This window comes from Scyliorhinus torazame, chromosome 8 (assembly GCF_047496885.1).
Source record: "Scyliorhinus torazame isolate Kashiwa2021f chromosome 8, sScyTor2.1, whole genome shotgun sequence".
Lineage (NCBI taxonomy): Eukaryota > Metazoa > Chordata > Chondrichthyes > Carcharhiniformes > Scyliorhinidae > Scyliorhinus > Scyliorhinus torazame.
The window spans coordinates 36131363-36155301 of record NC_092714.1 but is presented as its reverse complement, the minus strand read 5'-3'; the positions used below and the strand labels follow the sequence as shown (position 1 = coordinate 36155301).

The following is a 23939-nucleotide window of genomic DNA, read 5'->3' as shown; positions in this document are numbered from 1 at the left end:
TTTCCCCACAGCCAAACACGGCACAAAGGACGAAATTCCCAACCCCGTGCCGCCGGTAAGTGGAGTTCCCAGTGAGGCGGAGAATCCCACATTCGTGAAGATCGGTGCCAATCTGTTTCTGGGGCTTCAGCCCCCTGGCGTCCGGATTGAGTTTCGCATCTCGCGCCAACGGAAGAATGCAAATGAGTCAGTAAGACCCCATTTGCATCCATTTAGTGGGCCAGGCACCATATTCTCCCGGCCCGCGTGAGTCTCCGGTCCTCAGGGTCTGGAATCACGTGGACAAGAATTATTACAGGTCTGGACAAGCATGGCCGTGACGTGGTAGTTCTCACCATGGCCCAAAGTTCATCCGAAGGCCACCCCCTCCCCCAACAATGTAAGACATGCCCACCCCACCCCCAACCCCTCCACAGGGGTTCTAAATAAAGAATAAAGCTAAATAAAGAGACCCTCCAGAGATTCCTGAAATAAGGAGACCCCCTCACAGACCCCCTGAATATAGAGAACCCCAAACCTAAATAACGAGACCTGCCCAGAGATGTTTATAAACATCAACCACTTGAAACAAAATTAAGTGCTGCCAAATTCCAGCTAACCACTTCAAAATGACTCAAGGTTAAGGGAGGTGATTGGAAAACACTTCATTCTGTTTGAAGTGGGCCAGGATCTGTGAATCAAAGATTGGTGTTTATAAATATTGCCTTTAGAGCAATTAAGAGTTACTCAAATGTGAAGGACGATGAACGGAACAATGGGGGCAGTGAGGAAGCCAGCCATGGGACCTCGCTATTGTGCTGCCCGCTCAAAATTCCCGAGAGAACCCCTCGCAATCCTTGCCATGCAGAAATTTGTTTGCCGAAGGATTATAAATCGCTTCCTGATTTCCAGCAGCACAAATCAGGTGCAATGCAACTACGGCGGGAGAACAGTCTCCCGAACGGAGAATTTTGCCCAAAATTTCAGTGGTGGAGAACTTTGAAATAATTATCCTGTTGCTTCCCAAGCAGGTTACAATTGGCACTTATCAAAGTTCCTTGAACATGGGCTCACTTACACAATGGAGCACAACTAATGCTGCAAGACCACATGATCACCTGTGAAAAAGTGGCTTTAAGCAGAGGTTACTATAAGCTCACAATTGTAGGTGCATCGTTTACGAGGTGGTGAAATTTAACACATCTCCCCAGGAACAAATTTGGATTTTAAATGGATCGCTCCATTCGCATTTACTGCCTATTCCATTAGCAGAGCAAAAACAAATAAAGCCGATTAGTCTCGGGATGTAAAACCTTTACCTCTTTAAGTCAACTGTTGTGACATTAAATATGACGCCTTTTAGCCAAAGGATCATAAACAGTCGCTGGGAGAATGGGCAGTTTCCAATGCTTTCCCCGTCACCGCCAGCCTGTATAACACAATACAGATAAACGTCATTAATGGCCTTTTCCGAATAGCTGGTAGCTGCAGAATAACTACAGCATATTCAATATCTTACAGAAAGCGATAAACAGTGCTTGAGATTTCTTACCACCCAGAACCCTTTAGGCAGGACATATCTCTTCCAAAATGGATCCATGGACTACTACTGTAAAGACAACTTCATACATGTTCTGTGTTGGTTGAATGTTCTGTAGCAGAATTAGACAAACATACGGAAGAAGGAATGGTCACTTCTTGCGGCGGTCTCATATGAGCTCATACTCTTGGCCGGCCTCCACTTTTCACCCACTGTAAACGTCCGCTCATGTTCTGACCAAGACGGAAGACCGAGGGGAGGGAAGCTCGACCACGACAAGTCTGCGTGAAAAGCTCATAAACAAGGGGGTCAAAGAGATACCACATTGTTTACTGGCAGTGAGTGAGCAAAGACTCCAGATGCAGTGAGTCGAGGTCCCAAGTGGGGCGTGAGTGCCTCACAGGTAATGGGCTTGCGGTGGGGGGGTGGTGGTGTTGAACAAGCTACTTCTTGCGGCTGCTAGCCTTTTTCCTCTGGGATGCTGACATCCTGCATGGTCTAGGCTGGAGAGAGTGATATGCGTGTGCTGGATTGATACTTAAATATGGTGCCAGGACCGTCAAACACACAAGCTGACAGCAGGTGGGCGAATCAGCTGCTGGTCCATTGGGTGTCTCGGAAGGGAATGCCCCAGTACACCAATCAGGATCCAAACATAGAATATGGTGCGGGACTCACTACTCCAGCCGGCGGGAAAGGCTGCTCGCCACAGCACTGAGTCTCAAAGTGGGCAAATTCCACCCAATATCTTGGCATCGGATCATTGCTGCTTGTGAGAATGTGAGAGCGACATAGCTACCTCATTTCCCTATATTAAAACTGTGACTGCACTTCAAAAGAATTTTGTCTGCTGCAAAGCACTCTGGGACATTTTGAGATAGCAGAACAAACATAGAACATAGAAAATACAGCACAGAACAGGTCCTTCGGCCCACGATGTTGTGCCGAACCTTTGTCCTAGATTAATCATAGATCATAGAATTTACAGTGCAGAAGGAGGCCATTCGACCCATCGAGTCTGCACCGGCTCTTGGAAAGAGCATCCTACCCAAGGTCAACACCTCCACCCTATCCCAGTAACCCCACCCAACACTAAGGGCAATTTTGGACACTAAGAGCAATTTATCATGGCCAATCCACGTAACCTGCACATCTTTGGACTGTGGGAGGAAACCGGAGCACCCGGAGGAAACCCACGCACACACGGGGAGGATGTGCAGACTCCGCACAGACAGTGACCCAAGCCGGAATCGAAGCTGGGAACCTGGAGCTGTGAAGCAATTGTGCTATCCACAATGCTACCGTGTTGCCCTTAAGAACAAATAAATCTACACTATAGCATTCTACCGTAATCCATGTACCTATCCAATAGCTGCTTGAAGGTCCCTAATGTTTCCGACTCAACTACTTCCACAGGCAGTGCATTCCATGCCCCCACGACTCTCTGGGTAAAGAACCTACCTCTGACATCCCCCCTATATCTTCCACCATTCACCTTGAATTTATGTCCCCTTGTAATGGTTTGTTCCACCCGGGGAAAAAGTCTCTGACTGTCTACTCTATCTATTCCCCTGATCATCTTATAAACCTCTATCAAGTCGCCCCTCATCCTTCTCCGTTCTAATGAGAAAAGGCCTAGCACCCTCAACCTTTCCTCGTAAGACCTACTCTCCATTCCAGGCAACATCCTGGTAAATCTCCTTTGCATCTTTTCCAAAGCTTCCACATCCTTCCTAAAATGAGGCGACCAGAACTGTACACAGTACTCCAAATGTGGCCTTACCAAAGTTTTGTACAGCTGCATCATCACCTCTCGGCTCTTAAATTCAATCCCTGTTAATGAACGCTAGCACACCATAGGCCTTCTTCACAGCTCTATCCACTTGAGTGGCAACTTTCAAAGATGTATGAACATAGACCCCAAGATTTCTCTGCTCCTCCACATTGCCAAGAACTGTACCATTAACCCTGTATTCCGCATTCATATTTGTCCTTCCAAAATGGACAACCTCACACTTTTCAGGGTTAAACTCCATCTGCCACTTCTCAGCCCAACTCTGCATCCTATCTATGTCTCTTTGCAGCCGACAACAGCCCTCCTCACTATCCACAACTCCACCAATCTTCGTATCGTCTGCAAATTTACTGACCCACCCTTCAACTCCAAGTCATTAATGAAAATCACAAAGAGCAGAGGACCCAGAACTGATCCCTGCGGTACGCCACTGGTAACTGGGATCCAGGCTGAATATTTGCCATCCACCACCACTCTCTGACTTCTATCGGTTAGCCAGTTCGTTATCCAACTGGCCAAATTTCCCACTATCCCATGCCTCCTTACTTTCTGCATAAGCTTACCATGGGGAACCTTATCAAATGCCTTACTAAAATCCATGTACACTACATCCACTGCTTTACCTTCATCCACATGCTTGGTCACCTCCTCAAAGAATTCAATAAGACTTGTAAGGCAAGACCTACCCCTCACAAATCCGTGCTGACTATCCCTAATCAAGCAGTGTCTTTCCAGATGCTCAGAAATCCTATCCTTCAGTACCCTTTCCATGACTTTGCCTACCACCGAAGTAAGACTAACTGGCCTGTAATTCACAGGGTTATCCCTAGTCCCTTTTTTGAACAGGGGCACGACATTCGCCACTCTCCAATCCACTGGTACCACCCCTGTTGAAGGCGCTACAAAATGCAATTTTTTTTTCCCCCTTTCGATCATAGTTCTGCTGCTTATATCCTAACTTCACCATCATGTCCTGTTTACCTGCCACTCCTGCTTTCATTGGCATACATCCAAATTTCTACCTGTATTTCAAATCCCTCCACTGCCTTGCCTCTCTATAATCTATAACCTCTTGTAGCCGCAGAACCCTCCGAGATATTTGTGTGCCTCCAATTTTTGCCTCTTTGCGTTCCCAATTTCTTTCACCCCATCACTGGCTGCTGTGTGTTCAACTGTCTCATCCCGAAGCTCTGCAACCTCCTCCTAAATCTTTCTGCCTCTTTACCTCTCTTGAATACTCTCCTTAACATGTTTGACTGGACTGTTGGCCATCTGGTCGGCTATCTCCTTATGTTCGCCGGTTCCATGTATTGCCCAATTACCATTCTGTGAAGCCCCACTAAAGGCACTCTCCAATTCCAAGTTGATGTTGGAATCAGCGGGCACGATTCAACCGGAAAAAATGCATGTGCGGATTTGGGTGTATTTAGCGGGTGTTTCTCAGTGTCTGTAGTGCAGAGAAGCACTCTGTTATTCCACAGCACTTTGCCTTGGGGAGTTTCTCTCCGCCGAGGCCTCGCACGAGATTCAATGGCCTCGTCCCGACAGCAGGTCGGGCGCGAAGAGGCAGATAAATCGTTCCCAGCATTACCAAGCAATTGAATAAACCGCATGTAATTGTGGATTGACAATTTAAAAAACAAAACAATTCGGTGAAGCATTTCATTAAGCTGTATAGTTGTAAAGGAGACAAGGGTTTTTTTTTTTTAAAAACTAATGTCGCATTACCAGCAAAAAAGAGTAAATTATTGGTGAACGTCAAGGAAAGATATGGATTTAAATAACAATTTTCACGTCCACTAGACATCTTGAAGCAATGTTTAGCCAATGACGTACTTTTTGAAGTGTAGACATTGCCCTGTAGCCCTGGAAATGCAGCAGTAAACTGTCACCCAGCAAACTCCTCCAAACAGCCAGGTAGTAATCACCGATTTACCTGTTTGATGCGATGCCACTGAAGGGATAAACATTGCACCAGGACAAAACAGCATTGCGGGAGCTTTTACGTCCACCCGCGAGGGCAGACGAGACCTTGGTTTAATATCTCATCCAAAAGATAGCCTCTTCACCAGTGCAGCACTCCCACAGTACTGCACTGAAGGGCCGGTCTTGACTTTGTGCTCAAATCCTGGTGTTGGGGCTTGAACCCGGGAAGTTTGTGACTCAGAGGTAAGTGCTACAAAGTGAGCCATCACTTCCTTAATAACATCATCCAGACTTTTACTGCTCTGATAAATCAGGGCGCTTTCAAAATGCAAAGACTATCGTCAGTGAATAACATCAAAATGCAGGAATTTCACCATTGGGGACTTGCACAGTTTTAGAACTAATCAAAACTCAAACAGTCATTGTTTCATCTGAGAAAGAAAATCGAATAGCAACGAAGGGCTAACATAACTGAAAATCAAAGAGGGATCTCGTTAGATATTGCACAGAAAGCTAATTGTTGATCGAACAGAAGAGACATAATTAACAGAAAAAGGAGACACAGTCAGTGTTTTCTATATGTAAACATTACAGAGCCAATACTTCAGTATTTTCATATTAGATTGTTGTCCAATTAATAAGCAACTCTTTTCCTTTCCAGAGAGCCATTTAGTTTTGAGGAATATTTCCAAAAGCAACTATTTCATTTGAATGCAAGCAAAGACTAATGCAACCAGCATGGCGTGTACTGAAGGAGAGACATTGTTCACAATTAAATAGAGTTCAACATATAATGCGCCCAAAGTGATGTCACCAAGGCATGTTTAAGAGGACAGAAGTGTGCAGAAATCACAATTTTATTCTGTTCTTTTAACAAATAAAACCTTACCTTGACAAACAATTCAATCTCTGGATACATGCGTCCGATTTGTGTCAAGATTGCTGTAGCCATACTGCTGGCAAAGCAATTGTCGGGCTCCCCAAAGAGTACAGTCTAGTAATACAACTCAGCCCAACTCAGCCCCTTCAGCTCGAATAGTGAGCACCATTACTCAAGCTTCTTTCTCAGCGTCTCCACACCACTCCTACCCTCCCCAGAAGAATATGGAGCCTGCTAAAGGCTTTCAAGCTTTTGAAGCAACACACGCTGAAAATATTGGCAGCGTGCACTGGAGGAAAAACTGCCAATAAATGCCAAGCTGCTGTGAGTAGGTGGAAATTCATAACTTAAAGCTGAATTCAAAAGCACAATGTTGACATCAATAACGGGTCTTTCGGTCTTGATAAGATTTAATCCACAACTTTCATCATCATAGAATTTACAGTGCAGAAGGAGGCCATTCGGCCCATCGAGTCTGCACCGGCTCTTGGAAAGAGCACCCCACCCAAGCCCACACCACCCTATCCCCATAACCCAGTAACCCCACTCAACCAACGCGAAGGGCAATTTTGGACACTAAGGGCAATTTATCACAGCCAATCCACCTAACCTGCACATCTTTGGACTGTGGGAGGAAACCGGAGCACCCGGAGGAAACCCACGCACACACGGGGAGAACGTGCAGACTCCGCACAGACAGTGACCCAGCTGGGAATCGAACCTGGGACCCTGGAGCTGTGAAGCAATTGCGCTAACCGCTATGCTACCGTGCTGCCCTCAACTTTCTACATCTGTAAGTTTTATAATGTTTTATAAAACAGCGGAAGTTTAAATACTGATATACACTCACTGCACAATGTGTGGCCTATTAGTAATGCAAGTTTCAGTTCAGTGGGCGGCAAGCACAGTAGCACAGTGGTTAGCACTGTCGCTTCACAGCGCCAGGGTCCTGGGTTCGATTCCCAGCTTGGGCCACGGTCTGTGCGGAGTCTGCACGTTCCCCTAGTGTCTACGTGGGTTTCCTCCAGGTGTTCCGGGTTCCTCCCACAAGTCCCAAAAGACGTGCTGTTAGGTAATTTTGACATTCTGAATTCTCCCTCCGTGTACGCAAAGGTTCGATTCCCAGCTTGGGTCATTATCTGTGCGCAGTCTGCACGTTCTCTCCGTGTCTACTTGTGACAAAAAAGATTATTATTATAATACCAAACTTCTCCTTCCGTCTCCTTTTGCTGACAGATGATGCAGGGCGTACAGAATAAGAGGTGTACCAGGCGCATCATGCATGCACAATACTGCAAATTCCGCCAACATTCAGAAAACTGCCAATATGTCCAAGTGTGCACTAGACTTGACAGGTATACGATGATAGTTCATGAAGAAAACACACCTGCTCAGTCCACATAATAAGATGTATTTCGGACAGCAAAAGAAAAGACCATATTATCCAATATGCCTCAGAAATTGGAACTCAAGCTCACAGCTTGGTTAGGATTTATTTTACGGCCTTTACACTGTCATGTTCTGTAACTCTGTTTCTCGCTCCAGTTCCACCAATATTACCAACAAATCAATGGTTAAAATAAAGTTCATTCCTGTAGTGCCACTGAGGCCTGACACCATTTCTCTGAAGTGCAATGTGCCACCAAACCCTTCGCAGGCAGCCTGCGGAGGAGTTCGGTGTGGGGATGGATGGGTGCAGGGCTGTTCCCTCGGCACATTGAAAGGCTTTGAATGAACGCTATTCTGATGGCACACGGCCGACTGCCGATGGGAGTCCAGATTTGGGCTGCATAGGTCACAGCAGGCGCCGTAATGCTGAGAGCGATTTCCTTTACAAGATTCATGAGATGCAGGAGGCCTCGTCTCCGATCTTCAGCTCCACATCCGCCATCTTGGACCGCAACTCTCTCCTAGGGTTCACTTTTCCATCATGTAAATTCCAGCCATATTATTCAGTGCAGCTTTCCTTTCAGAGAGACAGCGTGCCTTCAAGAAGATCAGGCTGGCTACACCACAAGGTAAGTGCACAATGCTGCTGGGCCTCCTGCTGAGTGTACAAACAACCAGCAGGATGGGAAGAAACGTTAGGGAAGGAAATCTGTCATCTTTACCTGGTTCAGATCCACAGCAATACAGTTGACTCTTTTTTTAAAAAAAAAAGTATTTTTATTAAGGTTTTGCAACATTTTTCATAATAAAACAGTAGTAACAATAATAACAAAACAAAATAGAGTGAACATTAACATAGTGCAAAAAGAAAATATACAATAACAATTAAATAAATAGACATTACCCCACGCGACTCAGTCTTCCCACACCATCCCAATGAAGCACTCACCCACCTCCACCCACCCCCACCCCCCGCCCCCCCACCCACCCCCCCTACGGATTGCTGCTGCTGACATTTTAATTTTCCCCGAGAAAGTCGACGAACGGCTGCCACCTCCGAGAGAACCCTAGCATAGACCCTCTTAAGGCAAACTTTATTTTCTCGAGGCTGAGAAACCCAGCCATGTCATTAACCCAGGTCTCTACACTCGGGGGCTTCGAGTCCCTCCACATTAATAAAATCCGTGTCAGGGCTACTAGGGAGGCAAAGGCCAAGACGTTGGCCTCTTTCGCCCCCTGAACTCCCGGGTCTTCTGACACTCCAAAGATCGCTATCTCTGGACTCGGCACCACCCCTGTGTTAAGCAGCTTGGACATTGCCCTCGCGAACACTTGCCAGAACTCTCTAAGCTCCGGGCATGCCCAAAACATGTGGACATGGTTTGCAGGGCTGCCCTTGCACCTCATACAACTGTCTTCTACCCCCAAAAACTTGCTCATTCTCGCTACCGTCATGTGTGCCCGGTAGACCACCTTAAATTGAATTAGACTGAGCCTGGCACATGATGAGGAATTAACCCTGCCCAGGACCTCTGCCCACAGACCCGCTTCCAACTCCTCACCTAGCTCCTCCTCCTACTTGCCCTCGAGCTCCTCCACCGGGGTTTCCTCCGCCTCCTGTAGTTCCTGGTAGATATCCAACACCTTCCCCTTCCCCACCCTGGTGCCGGAGACCACCCTGTCCTGTATCCTCAGCGGCGGCAGCGGCGAAAAGGCCACTACCTTTTTCAGAATGGCTCGTAGTTGCAGATATTTAAAGGCGTTTCCTGGCGGCAGAGCAATACGGTTGACGTTTAACTGCCTTCTGAAATGGCCAAGCTAGCAACACCCACATCCATGAATGAATTTAAAACAAAACCCTTCCCACCGTGTACCAATGTTAACTTGATCTGGTTTAGCACAGTGGTCTAAACAGCTGGCTTGTAATGCAGAACAAGATCAGCAGCGTGGGTTCTATTCCTGTACCGACCTCCCCGAACAGGCGCCGGAATGTGGCGACTAAGGGCTTTTCACAGTAACTTCATTGAAGCCTACTGGTGACAACAAGCGATTATTATTATACCCAGAGGAAGGGACCAGGTCCTTCTTTAAATATCAGGGCCTGACCTGTCATTTCAGTTCGATCCCTGAGTGGGGCAGCAGGGATGGGATTGAGGAGTGCGGCCTCAACCGTAACCTAAATTCTCAAAAGTAGAGGAGAAATAATCCTGGAACACATTGTTTTCTGAAGAAAAGGCATGAAGTTCTACAACAAAGAGTCTGTCTCCCTCAGTGGAGCAGCAAGTTGAATTTAATGAGTATAGAATACCACACAGAGGATAGTCTGTGTGGAGTCTGCTGATCTCAGGTGATGTGGTGGAAAAGCAAGGCAGGGAGAAGACTATGGGCACGATTCACCCAAATGGGAACAAAATGCGAGCACGTTTAGCCGTGTTTTTCCCACCGCTCACAGTGCTGAGATACACATGACTATTCAACACGACTCACGTTGTATAAGGGGTTGTGTTCGATCTCGTGAGGCGTGGAGAGCCGGGTAGATCCCGGGAGCGGGGTCTCCCGGCTTTTAACGGCCACGCTGCGCCGCAGTGAGCTGCTTTTTGGGCGCAGCGTGGCCGCTGGATCGTGTCCACTATAATTGTTCTTGGCACCAAATACTGTGAACGAATAAGCATGGGAGGAGAAACAGGAATGTGAAACTCTGGTGAGGCTAGGTTTGGGTTGAGCTTTGATGTCGCCCATTACGGAGTTACTCATTGGACGTTCACTTACACAGGAGGAGTTACTCATTGGACGTTCACTTACACAGGACGTGACCAATGGCCAATTGGTTAAGGGGGAAGAGGCTGAAGGGTAACCATTGAACCGTACCTCAGAAAGCAGTGAATGCCTTCAGGGCGTGAAGAGGATGGACAAAACTGGCGAGTAAAGAAATCAGTTTAAGTATGCTCTCCAGCAACTATATTAAAATAGGATGTGGAGATGCCGGCGTTGGACTGGAGGAAAGCCATCCCACCTTGCCAGATCGGCTTTCACTCTCCCCACCAAACTAGAGATGTTGTACCTGTGAAGCCTCACCCACTCCTGAGCAACCTGCACCCCCAGATACCTAAAGTGAGTCCTTGCCCTACGGAATGGCAACCCCCCCCCCACCCACCCCCCACACCTGCCCCCACCCCCGGCCGAGACACCACAAAATACTCACTCTTGTCTAGGTTAGATATGCCATCTTGTGCGAGTGTTCTTTGTCCCCAAAAGACCGAAATATGTTAATTTAAACACTTACCTAATATTGAAACAAAATTCAATTCTTCATTCAGTTATCCATATAAAAAACATACTGAGTGGAATAGAATGGTAAACGCAATTGGTTGACCAGCCCTTCCAAGCACTATAACACAAACAAACGCATTAAAATTCAAAAAAGCTCAAACGAGGGAGCTCAAAGAACTTACACTACTGTAATATGATTGGAAAAACTGTACGAGGAATAAAAGTAGATTTAAAAATATTATTAGAGTACGAACACACTCGTGCACGCTTTCCATAAATGTAAGAGATGGCTCTCTGGAACAGCCGCTGAATTATTAACAATGCTACTTGTCTCCATTAAAATGCTTCAGGAGATATTTCTCAGTCCGAGAAGTAAATTTCCATCGGATCCTCTTCCCACACACACACATAAAAACAGAGCAACCATTATTCAGGACTTCAGGCCTCACAGCCAATGTTAATAACTTCAAGAACAACCCTTTTGTTTACCTCGTATTCAGCAGTTAGGAATTCTCCGGCTGACATAACTAACTGATTGAATAATGCTGCCCTGAATAATGCTGCTCCGAATAAGTCTGCTCGGAAGAAGGCTATCTGAATGATGCTGCCCTGAATAATGCTGCCCTGAATAAGGCTACTCTGAATAAGGCTACTCTGAATAAGGCTACTCTGAATAAGGCTACTCTGAATAAGGCTACTCTGAATAAGGCTGCTCTGAATAAGGCTGCTCTGAATAAGGCTGCTCTGAATGAGGCTACTCTGAATAAGGCTACTCTGAATAAGGCTGCTCTGAATAAGGCTACTCTGAATAAGGCTGCTCTGAATAAGGCTACTCTGAATAAGGCTACTCTGAATAAGGCTGCTCTGAATAAGGCTACTCTGAATAATGCTGCTCTGAATAGGGCTACAATGAATAGGACTACTCTGAATAGGGCTACTCTGAATAGGGCTACTCTGAATAGGGCTACTCTGAATAGGGCTACTCTGAATAGGGCTACTCTGAATCGGGCTACTCTGAATCGGGCTACTCTGAATCGGGCTACTCTGAATAAGGCTGCTCTGAATAAGGCTACTCTGAATAAGGCTACTCTGAATAAGGCTACTCTGAATAAGGCTACTCTGAATAAGGCTGCTCTGAATAAGGCAGCTCTGAATAAGGCTACTCTGAATAAGGCTACTCTGAATAAGGCTACTCTGAATAAGGCTACTCTGAATAAGGCTACTCTGAATAAGGCTACTCTGAATAAGGCTACTCTGAATAAGGCTGCTCTGAATAAGGCTACTCTGAATAAGGCTGCTCTGAATAAGGCTACTCTGAATAAGGCTACTCTGAATAATGCTGCTCTGAATAGGGCTACAATGAATAGGACTACTCTGAATAGGGCTACTCTGAATAGGGCTACTCTGAATAGGGCTACTCTGAATCGGGCTACTCTGAATCGGGCTACTCTGAATAAGGCTGCTCTGAATAAGGCTACTCTGAATAAGGCTACTCTGAATAAGGCTACTCTGAATAAGGTTACTCTGAATAAGGCTGCTCTGAATAAGGCAGCTCTGAATAAGGCTACTCTGAATAAGGCTACTCTGAATAAGGCTGCTCTGAATAAGGCTGCTCTGAATAAGGCTGCTCTGAATAAGGCTACTCTGAATAAGGCTACTCTGAATACGGCTGCTCTGAATAAGGCTGCTCTGAGTAAGGCTACTCTGAATAGGGCTACTCTGAATCGGGCTACTCTGAATCGGGCTACTCTGAATAAGGCTGCTCTGAATAAGGCTGCTCTGAATAAGGCTGCTCTGAATAAGGCTACTCTGAATACGGCTGCTCTGAATAAGGCTGCTCTGAATAAGGCTGCTCTGAGTAAGGCTACTCTGAATAGAGCTACTCTGAATAATGCTGCTCTGAATAAGGCTGCTCTGAATAAGGCTGCTCTGAATAAGGCTACTCTGAATAATGCTGCTCTGAATAAGGCTACTCTGAATAATGCTGCTCTGAACAAGGCTGCTCTGAATAATGCGGCTCTGAATAATGCTCCTCTGAATAAGGCTACTCTGAATAAGGCTGCTCTGAATAATGCTGCTCTGAATAATGCTGCTCTGAATAAGGCTGATCTGAATAAGGCTGCTCTGAATAAGGCTACTCTGAATAATGCTGCTCTGAATAAGGCTACTCTGAATAATGCTGCTCTGAATAAGGCTGCTCTGAATAATGCTGCTCTGAATAAGGCTACTCTGAATAAGGCTACTCTGAATAAGGCTGCTCTGAATAAGGCTGCTCTGAACAAGTCTACTCTGAATAAGGCTTCTCTGAATAATGCTGCTCTGAATAATGCTGCTCTGAATAAGGCTACTCTGAATAAGGCTGCTCTGAATAAGGCTGCTCTGAATAAGGCTGCTCTGAATAAGGCTACTCTGAATAAGGCAACTCTGAATAAGGCTGCTCCAAATAATGCTGCTCTGAATAAGGCTGCTCCAAATAATGCTGCTCTGAATAAGGCTACTCTGAATAAGGATACTCTGACTAAGGCTACTCTGAATAAGGCTACTCTGAATAAGGCTACTCTGAATAAGGCTGCTCTGAATAAAGCTGCTCTGAATAATGCTGCTCTGAATAAGGCTGCTCTGAATAAGGCTGCTCTGAATAAGGCTACTCTGAATAAGGCTGCTCTGAATAAGGCTACTCTGAATAAGGCTACTCTGAACAAGGCTGCTCTGAATAAGGCTACTCTGAATAAGGCTACCCTGAATAAGGCTGCTCTGAATAAGGCTACTCTGAATAAGGCTGCTCTGAATAAGGCTACTCTGAACAAGGCTGCTCTGAATAAGGCTGCTCTGAATAAGGCTACTCTGAACAAGGCTGCTCTGAATAAGGCTGCTGCTCTGAATAAGGCTACTCTGAATCAGGCTGCTCTGAATCAGGCTGCTCTGAATAAGGCTACTCTGAATAATGCTGCTCTGAATAAGGCTGCTCTGAATAAGGCAACTCTGAATAAGGATGCTCTGAATAAGGCTGCTCTGAATACGGCTGCTCTGAATAAGGCTACTCTGAATAATGCTGCTCTGAATAATGCTGCTCTGAATAAGGCTGCTCTGAATAAGGCTGCTGCTCTGAATAAGGCTGCTCTGAATCAGGCTGCTCTGAATAAGGCTGCTGCTCGGAATAAGGCTGCTCTGAATCAGGCTGCTCTGAATAAGGCTGCTCTGAATCAGGCTGCTCTGAATCAGGCTGCTCTGAATCAGGCTACTCTGAATAATGCTGCTCTGAATAATGCTGCTCTGAATAAGGCTACTCTGAATAATCCTGCTCTGAATAAGGCTACTCTGAATAAGGCTACTCTGAATAAGGCTGCTCTGAATAAGGCTACTCTGAATAAGGCTGCTCTGAATAATGCTGCTCTGAATAAGGCTACTCTGAATAAGGCAGCTCTGAATGAGGCTACTCTGAATAAGGCTACTCTGAATAAGGCTACTCTGAATAATGCTGCTCTGAATAAGGCTACTCTGAATAATCCTGCTCTGAATAAGGCTACTCTGAATAAGGCTACTCTGAATAAGGCTGCTCTGAATAAGGCTACTCTGAATAAGGCTGCTCTGAATAATGCTGCTCTGAATAAGGCTACTCTGAATAAGGCAGCTCTGAATGAGGCTACTCTGAATAAGGCTACTCTGAATAAGGCTACTCTGAATAAGGCAGCTCTGAATAAGGCTGCTCTGAATAAGGCTACTCTGAATAAGGCAGCTCTGAATCAGGCTGCTCTGAATCAGGCTGCTCTGAATAAGGCTGCTGCTCTGAATAAGGCTGCTCTGAATAAGGCTGCTCTGAAAAAGGCTGCTCTGAATCAGGCTGCTCAGAATAAGGCTACTCTGAATAATGCTGCTCTGAATAATGCTGCTCTGAATAAGGCTGCTCTGAATAAGGCTACTCTGAATAATGCTGCTCTGAATAAGGCTGCTCTGAATAAGGCTGCTCTGAATAATGCTGCTCTGAATAAGGCTACTCTGAATAATGCTGCTCTGAATAAGGCTACTCTGAATAATGCTGCTCTGAATAAGGCTGCTCTGAATAATGCTGCTCTGAATAAGGCTGCTCTGAATAAGGCTACTCTGAATAAGGCCGCTCTGAATAAGGCTGCTCTGAATAAGGCTGCTCTGAATGAGGCTACTCTGAATAAGGCTACTCTGAATAATGCTGCTCTGAATAAGGCTACTCTGAATAATGCTGCTCTGAATAATGCTGCTCTGAATAAGGCTACTCTGAATAATGCTGCTCTGAATGAGGCTGCTCTGAATGAGGCTACTCTGAATAAGGCTACTCTGAATAAGGCTACTCTGAATAATGCTGCTCTGAATAATGCTGGTCTGAATAAGGCTGCTCTGAATGAGGCTGCTCTGAATGAGGCTACTCTGAATGAGGCTACTCTGAATAAGGCTACTCTGAATAATGCTGCTCTGAATAAGGCTGCTCTGAATAAGGCTACTCTGAATAAGGCTGCTCTGAATAATGCTGCTCTGAATAAGGCTACTCTGAATAATGCTGCTCTGAATAAGGCTGCTCTGAATAAGGCTGCTCTGAATAAGGCTACTCTGAATAATGCTGCTCTGAATAATGTTGCTCTGAATAAGGCTACTCTGAATAATGCTGCACTGAATAAGGCTGCTCTGAATGAGGCTACTCTGAATAAGGCTACTCTGAATAATGCTGCTCTGAATAATGCTGGTCTGAATAAGGCTACTCTGAATAGAGCTACTCTAAATAGAGCTACTCTGTATAAGGCTACTCTGAATAGAGCTACTCTGAATAATGCTGCTCTGAATAAGGCTGCTCTGAATAAGGCTGATCTGAATAATGCTGCTCTGAATACTGCTACTCTGAATACTGCTACTCTGAATAGAGCTACTCTGAATAAGGCTGCTCTGAATAAGGCTACTCTGAATACTGCTACTCTGAATACTGCTACTCTGAAGAGGGCTACTCTGAAGAGGGCTACTCTGAATAGGGCTACTCTGAATAGGGCTACTCTGAATAAGGCTACTCTGAATAAGGCTACTCTGAATAAGGCTACTCTGAATAAGGCTGCTCTGAATAAGGCTGCTCTGAATAAGGTTACTCTGAATAAGTCTACTCTGAATAAGGCTGCTCTGAATAAGGCTACTCTGAATAAGGCTGCTCTGAATAAGGCTACTCTGAATAAGGCTACTCTGAATAATGCTGCTCTGTATAATGCTGCTCTGAATAATGCTACTCTGAATAATGCTGCTCTGACTAAGGCTACTCTGAATAAGGCTGCTCTGAATAATGCTGCTCTGAATAATGCTCCTCTGAATAAGGCTCCTCTGAATAAGGCTACTCTGAATAAGGCTACTCTGAATAAGGCTACTCTGAATAAGGCTGCTCTGAATAATGCTGCTCTGAATAAGGCTACTCTGAATGAGGCTGCTCTGAATAAGACTGCTCTGAATAAGGCTACTCTGAATACGGCTGCTCTGAATAAGGCTACTCTGAATAAGGATACTCTGAATAAGGCTGCTCTGAATAAGGCTGCTCTGAATAAGGCTGCTCTGAATAAGGCTACTCTCAATACGGCTCCTCTGAATAAGGCTACTCTGAATAAGGCTACTCTGAATAAGGCTTCTCTGAATAAGGCTACTCTGAATAAGGATACTCTGACTAAGGCTACTCTGAATAAGTCTACTCTGAATAAGGCTACTCTGAATAAGGCTACTCTGAATAAGGCTTCTCTGAATAAGGCTACTCTGAATAAGGATACTCTGACTAAGGCTACTCTGAATAAGTCTACTCTGAATAAGTCTACTCTGAATACGGCTGCTCTGAATGAGGCTGCTCTGAATAAGGCTGCTCTGAATAAGGCTGCTCTGAATAAGGCTGCTCTGAATAAGGCTACTCTGAATCAGGCTACTCTGAATAATGCTGCTCTGAATAAGGCTGCTTTGCATAGGGTTAATCTGAATAAGGCTGCTCTGAATAAGGCTGCTCTGAATGAGGCTACTCTGAATGAGGCTACTCTGAATAAGGCTACTCTGAATAATGCTGCTCTGAATAAGGCTGCTCTGAATAAGGCTGCTCTGAATAAGGCTACTCTGAATAAGGCTACTCTGAATAAGGCTGCTCTGAATAAGGCTGCTCTGAATAAGGCTGCTCTGAATAAGGCTGCTCTGAATAAGGCTACTCTGAATAATGCTGCTCTGAATACGGCTGCTCTGAATAAGGCTGCTCTGAATAAGGCAACTCTGAATAAGGCTGCTCTGAATAAGGCTGCTCTGAATAAGGCTGCTCTGAATAAGGCTACTCTGAATAAGGCTACTCTGAATAATGCTGCTCTGAATAAGGCTGCTCTGAATAAGGCTGCTCTGAATAAGGCTGCTCTGAATAAGGCTAATCTGAATAATGCTACTCTGAATAATGCTGCTCTGAATAATGCTGCTCTGAATAATGCTGCTCTGAATACGGCAGCTCTGAATAAGGCTGCTCTGAATAAGGCTGATCTGAATAAGGCTGCTCTGAATAATGCTGCTCTGAATAATGCTGCTCTGAATAATGCTGCTCTGAATAATGCTGCTCTGAATAATGCTGCTCTGAATAATGCTGCTCTGAATAATGCTGCTCTGAATAATGCTGCTCTGAATAATGCTGCTCTGAATAATGCTACTCTGAATAATGCTGCTCTGAATAATGCTGCTCTGAATAATGCTGCTCTGAATAATGCTGCTCTGAATAATGCTGCTCTGAATAATGCTGCTCTAAATAATGCTGCTCTGAATAATGCTGCTCTGAATACGGCAGCTCTGAATAAGGCTGCTCTGAACAAGGCTGCTCTGAACAAGGCTGCTCTGAATAAGGCTGCTCTGAATAATGCTGCTCTGAATAATGCTGCTCTGAACAAGGCTACTCTGAATAAGGCTACTCTGAATAAAGCTACTCTGAATAATGTTGCTCTGAATCATGCTGCTCTGAATAAGGCTGCTCTGAATGAGGCTGCTCTGAATAAGGCTGCTCTGAATAATGCTGCTCTGAATAAGGCTGCTCTGAATAAGGCTACTCTGAATAAGGCTACTCTGAATAATGTTGCTCTGAATAATGCTGCTCTGAATGAGGCTGCTCTGAATAAGGCTGCTCTGAATAATGCTGCTCTGAATAATGCTGCTCTGAATAAGGCTGCTCTGAATGAGGCTGCTCTGAATAAGGCTGCTCTGAATAAGGCTGCTCTGAATAAGGCTACTCTGAATAAGGCTACTCTGAATAAGGCTGCTCTGAATAATGCTGCTCTGAATAAGGCTGCTCTGAATAAGGCTACTCTGAATAAGGCTACTCTGAATAATGCTGCTCTGAATAAGGCTACTCTGAATAAGGCTGCTCTGAATAAGGCTGCTCTGAATAATGTTGCTCTGAATAATGCTGCTCTGAACAAGGCTGCTCTGAATAAGGCTGCTCCGAATAATGCTGCTCTGAATAATGCTCCTCTGAATAATGCTCCTCTGAATACGGCTGCTCTGAATAATGTTCCTCTGAATAAGGCTACTCTGAATACGGCTGCTCTGAATACGGCTACTCTGAATAAGGCTACTCTGAATAATGCTGCTCTGAATAAGGCTGCTCTGAATAAGGCTGCTCTGAATAAGGCTGCTCTGAATAATACTGCTCTGAATAATGCTGCTCTGAATAAGGCTACTCTGAATAATGCTGCTCTGAATAAGGCTACTCTGAATACGGCTGCTCTGAATAATGCTGCTCTGAATAAGGCTGCTCTGAATAAGGCTGCTCTGAATAAGGCTACTCTGAATAATGCTGCTCTGAATAAGGCAACTCTGAATAAGGCTACTCTGAATAAGGCTACTCTGAATAAGGCTACTCTGAATAAGGCTACTCTGAATAAGGCTACTCTGAATAAGGCTACTCTGAATAAGGCTACTCTGAATAAGGCTACTCTGAATAAGGATACTCTGACTAAGGCTACTCTGAATAAGGCTACTCTGAATAAGGCTACTCTGAATAAGTCTACTCTGAATAAGGCTACTCTGAATAAGGCTGCTCTGAATAATGCTGCTCTGAATAAGGCTGCTCTGAATAAAGCTGCTCTGAATAAGGCTGCTTTGCATAGGGTTAATCTGAATAAGGCTGCTCTGAATAAGGCTGCTCTGAATAAGGCTGCTCTGAATAAGGCTACTCTGAATCAGGCTGCTCTGAATACGGCTACTCTGAATCAGGCTGCTCTGAATCAGGCTACTCTGAATAAGGCTACTCTGAATACTGCTACTCTGAATAAGGCTGCTCTGAATAAGGCTGCTCTGAATAAGGCTACTCTGAATCAGGCTGCTCTGAATCAGGCTACTCTGAATAAGGCTACTCTGAATAAGGCTATTCTGAATAAGGCTACTCTGAATAAGGCTGCTCTGAATAAGGCAATCTCAATACGGCTGCTCTGAACAAGGCTACTCTGAATAAGGCTGCTCTGAATAAGGCAATCTCAATACGGCTGCTCTGAACAAGGCTACTCTGAATAAGGCTACTCTGAATAAGGCTACTCTGAATACGGCTGCTCTGAATAAGGCTGCTCTGAATACGGCTACTCTGAATAAGGCTACTCTGAATAAGGCTACTCTGAATAAGGCTACTCTGAATACGGCTGCTCTGAATAATGCTGCTCTGAATAAGGCTGCTCTGAATAAGGCTGCTCTGAATAAGGCTGCTCTGAATAAGGCTGCTCTGAATAAGGCTTTTCTGAATAAGGCTGCTCTGAATAAGGCTGCTCTGAATAAGGCTACTCTGAATAAGGCTACTCTGAATAAGGCTGCTCTGAATACGGCTGCTCTGAATAAGGCTGCTCTGAATACGGCTACTCTGAATAAGGCTACTCTGAATAAGGCTACTCTGAATAAGGCTGCTCTGAATAAGGCTGCTCTGAATAAGGCTGCTCTGAATAAGGCTGCTCTGAATAAGGCTATTCTGAATAAGGCTGCTCTGAATAAGGCTGCTCTGAATAAGGCTACTCTGAATAAGGCTACTCTGAATAAGGCTACTCTGAATACGGCTGCTCTGAATAAGGCTGCTCTGAATACGGCTACTCTGAATAAGGCTACTCTGAATAAGGCTACTCTGAATAAGGCTACTCTGAATACGGCTGCTCTGAATAATGCTGCTCTGAATAAGGCTGCTCTGAATAAGGCTGCTCTGAATAAGGCTGCTCTGAATACGGCTGCTCTGAATAATGCTGCTCTGAATAAGGCTGCTCTGAATAAGGCTGCTCTGAATAAGGCTACTCTGAATAAGGCTACTCTGAATACGGCTGCTCTGAATAATGCTGCTCTGAATAAGGCTGCTCTGAATAAGGCTGCTCTGAATAATGCTGCTCTGAATAAGGCTACTCTGAATAATGCTGCTCTGAATAAGGCAACTCTGAATAAGGCTACTCTGAATAAGGCTACTCTGAATAAGGCTACTCTGAATAAGGCTACTCTGAATAAGGCTACTCTGAATAAGGATACTCTGAATAAGGATACTCTGAATAAGGATACTCTGACTAAGGCTACTCTGAATAATGCTGCTCTGAATAAGGCAACTCTGAATAAGGCTACTCTGAATAAGGCTACTCTGAATAAGGCTACTCTGAATAAGGATACACTGAATAAGGATACTCTGACTAAGGCTACTCTGAATAAGGCTACTCTGAATAAGGCTACTCTGAATAAGTCTACTCTGAATAAGGCTACTCTGAATAAGGCTGCTCTGAATAATGCTGCTCTGAATAAGGCTGCTCTGAATAAAGCTGCTCTGAATAAGGCTGCTTTGCATAGGGTTAATCTGAATAAGGCTGCTCTGAATAAGGCTGCTCTGAATAAGGCTACTCTGAATCAGGCTGCTCTGAATAAGGCTACTCTGAATCAGGCTGCTCTGAATCAGGCTACTCTGAATAAGGCTACTCTGAATAAGGCTACTCTGAATAAGGCAACTCTGAATAAGGCTACTCTGAATACGGCTGCTCTGAATAAGGCTGCTCTGAATAAGGCTACTCTGAATACGGCTGCTCTGAATAAGGCTGCTCTGAATAAGGCTGCTCTGTATAATGCTGCTCTGAATAAGGCTACTCTGAATAAGGCTACTCTGAATAAGGCTACTCTGAATCAGGCTACTCTGAATAAGGCTACTCTGAATAAGGCTGCTCTGAATAATGCTGCTCTGAACAAGGCTACTCTGAATAAGGCTACTCTGAATAATGCTGCTCTGAATAAGGCTGCTCTGAATAAGGCTGCTCTGAATAATACTGCTCTGAATAATGCTGCTCTGAATAAGGCTGCTCTGAATAATGCTGCTCTGAATAAGGCAGCTCTGAATAAGGCAGCTCTGAATAAGGCTGCTCTGAATAAGGCTGCTCTGAATAATGCTGCTCTGAATAAGGCTGCTCTGAATAATGCTGCTCTGAATAAGGCAGCTCTGAATAAGGCAGCTCTGAATAAGGCTGCTCTGAATAAGGCTACTCTGAACAAGGCTGCTCTGAATAATGCTCCTCTGAATAAGGCTACTCTGAATAAGGCTACTCTGAATAATGCTGCTCTGAATAAGGCTACTCTGAATAAGGCTACTCTGAATAAGGCTACTCTGAATAATGCTGCTCTGAATAAGGCTACTCTGAATAATGCTGCTCTGAATAAGGCTACTCTGAATAAGGCTACTCTGAATAAGGCTGCTCTGAATAAGGCTACACTGAATAATGCTGCTCTGAATAAGGCTGCTCTGAATAATGCTGCTCTGAATAAGGCTACTCTGAATAATGCTACTCTGAATAATGCTGCTCTGAATAATGCTGCTCTGAATAAGGCTGCTCTGAATAAGGCTGCTCTGAATAAGGCTACTCTGAATAATGCTGCTCTGAATAAGGCTACTCTGAATAAGGCTACTCTGAATAATGCTGCTCTGAATAAGGCTACTCTGAATAAGGCTACTCTGAATAAGGCTACTCTGAATAATGCTGCTCTGAATAAGGCTACTCTGAATAATGCTGCTCTGAATAAGGCTACTCTGAATAAGGCTACTCTGAATAAGGCTGCTCTGAATAAGGCTACACTGAATAATGCTGCTCTGAATAAGGCTGCTCTGAATAATGCTGCTCTGAATAATGCTGCTCTGAATAAGGCTGCTCTGAATAATGCTACTCTGAATAATGCTACTCTGAATAATGCTGCTCTGAATCATGCTGCTCTGAATAAGGCTGCTCTGAATAATGCTGCTCTGAATAATGCTGCTCTGAATAATGCTGCTCTGAATAATGCTACTCTGAATAATGCTACTCTGAATAATGCTACTCTGAATAATGCTGCTCTGAATAATGCTGCTCTGAATAAGGCTGCTCTGAATAATGCTGCTCTGAATAATGCTGCTCTGAATAAGGCTACTCTGAATAATGCTGCTCTGAATAATGCTGCTCTGAATAAGGCTACTCTGAATAAAGCTGCTCTGAATAATGCTGCTCTGAATAAGGCTACTCTGAATAATGCTGCTCTGAATAATGCTGCTCTGAATAAGGCTGCTCTGAATAATGCTGCTCTGAATAAGGCTACACTGAATAAGGCTGCTCTGAATAAGGCTGCTCTGAATAATGCTGCTCTGAATAAGGCTACTCTGAATAAAGCTGCTCTGAATAATGCTGCTCTGAATAATGCTGCTCTGAATAAGGCTGCTCTGAATAATGCTGCTCTGAATAAGGCTACTCTGAATAAGGCTGCTCTGAATAATCCTGCTCTGAATAAGGCTGCTCTGAATAATGCTGCTCTGAATAAGGCTGCTCTGAATAAGGCTGCTCTGAATAATGCTGCTCTGAATAAGGCTACTCTGAATAAGGCTGCTCTGAATAATCCTGCTCTGAATAAGGCTACTCTGAATAATCCTGCTCTGAATAAGGCTACTCTGAATAAAGCTGCTCTGAATAATGCTGCTCTGAATAAGGCTACTCTGAATAATGCTGCTCTGAATCAGGCTACTCTGAATAAGGCTACTCTGAATAATGCTGCTCTGAATAATGCTGCTTTGAATAATGCTGCTCTGAATAAGGCTGCTCTGAATAAGGCTGCTCTGAATAATGCTGCTCTGAATAATGCTGCTCTGAATAAGGCTGCTCTGAATAATGCTGCTCTGAATAATGCTACTCTGAATAATGCTATTCTGAATAATGCTGCTCTGAATAATGCTGCTCTGAATAAGGCTGCTCTGAATAATGCTGCTCTGAATAAGGCTACTCTGAATAATGCTGCTCTGAATAATGCTGCTCTGAATAAGGCTACTCTGAATAAAGCTGCTCTGAATAATGCTGCTCTGAATAAGGCTACTCTGAATAATGCTGCTCTGAATAATGCTGCTCTGAATAAGGCTGCTCTGAATAATGCTGCTCTGAATAAGGCTACTCTGAATAAGGCTGCTCTGAATAAGGCTGCTCTGAATAATGCTGCTCTGAATAAGGCTACTCTGAATAAAGCTGCTCTGAATAATGCTGCTCTGAATAATGCTGCTCTGAATAAGGCTGCTCTGAATAATGCTGCTCTGAATAAGGCTACTCTGAATAAGGCTGCTCTGAATAATGCTGCTCTGAATAATGCTGCTCTGAATAATGCTGCTCTTGCACATTCAACTGCTGTGTGCAGTTCTTTTTCAGAAAGCAACTTATATTTATGCAAGTGCTTTAATATAATTAAACAAGCCAAAGTCTTTCATGGGAGCATTAAAAAAACAAAGTATGACACTGAGTCACACAAGGACATAACAGGGAAGCTGAAGCTTGAACAAAGCGGTAGGTTTTAAGCAGCTTAAGAGGAAAGTGAGGTAAAGATTTGCGGGGAGGGTATTCAAGAGTATAAGGGCGTGGGACAGCTGTTGTGATTAAAAATGAGGATGAACAGGAGGAGGCCAGAATTAAGCAGTGCAGACGTCTCGAAGGGATGTTGATTACAGGGGTGAGGTCACGGTGGGATTTGGGAACAAGGATGAACATTTTACAATGAATATGCTGCTTGATCAAGAGCACACAAGTGATAGGGAAATGGAACTTGCTGCAAGTTCTTCAGCACTGGCAGCAGAGTTTTGGATGACCTCAGGTTTACAGAAGGCCGAAAGTGGTAAATGGGCCAGGAACACATAGATGGTGAAAAAGGCATGAATG

General features: G+C 44.6%; 1 protein-coding gene across 2 annotated transcripts in view; it reads right to left on the bottom strand.

Moving 5' to 3' along the window:
* LOC140427757 (chloride intracellular channel protein 4) overlaps window positions 1-23939 on the bottom strand; it is a 123055-nt gene that overhangs the window by 18367 nt on the left and 80749 nt on the right. The window contains exons 1-2 of one of the 2 annotated variants that reach the window (XM_072513385.1): window positions 6130-6207; window positions 1299-1408 (exon numbers count right to left, since the gene is read on the bottom strand). In XM_072513385.1, the coding sequence (XP_072369486.1) occupies window positions 1299-1408; window positions 6130-6192 (173 nt within the window). In that variant the 5' untranslated portion in view covers window positions 6193-6207. Of the gene's footprint in view, window positions 1-1298; window positions 1409-6129; window positions 6208-23939 lie in introns of those variants that run through there. The other variant, XM_072513384.1, reaches the window with a different exon arrangement.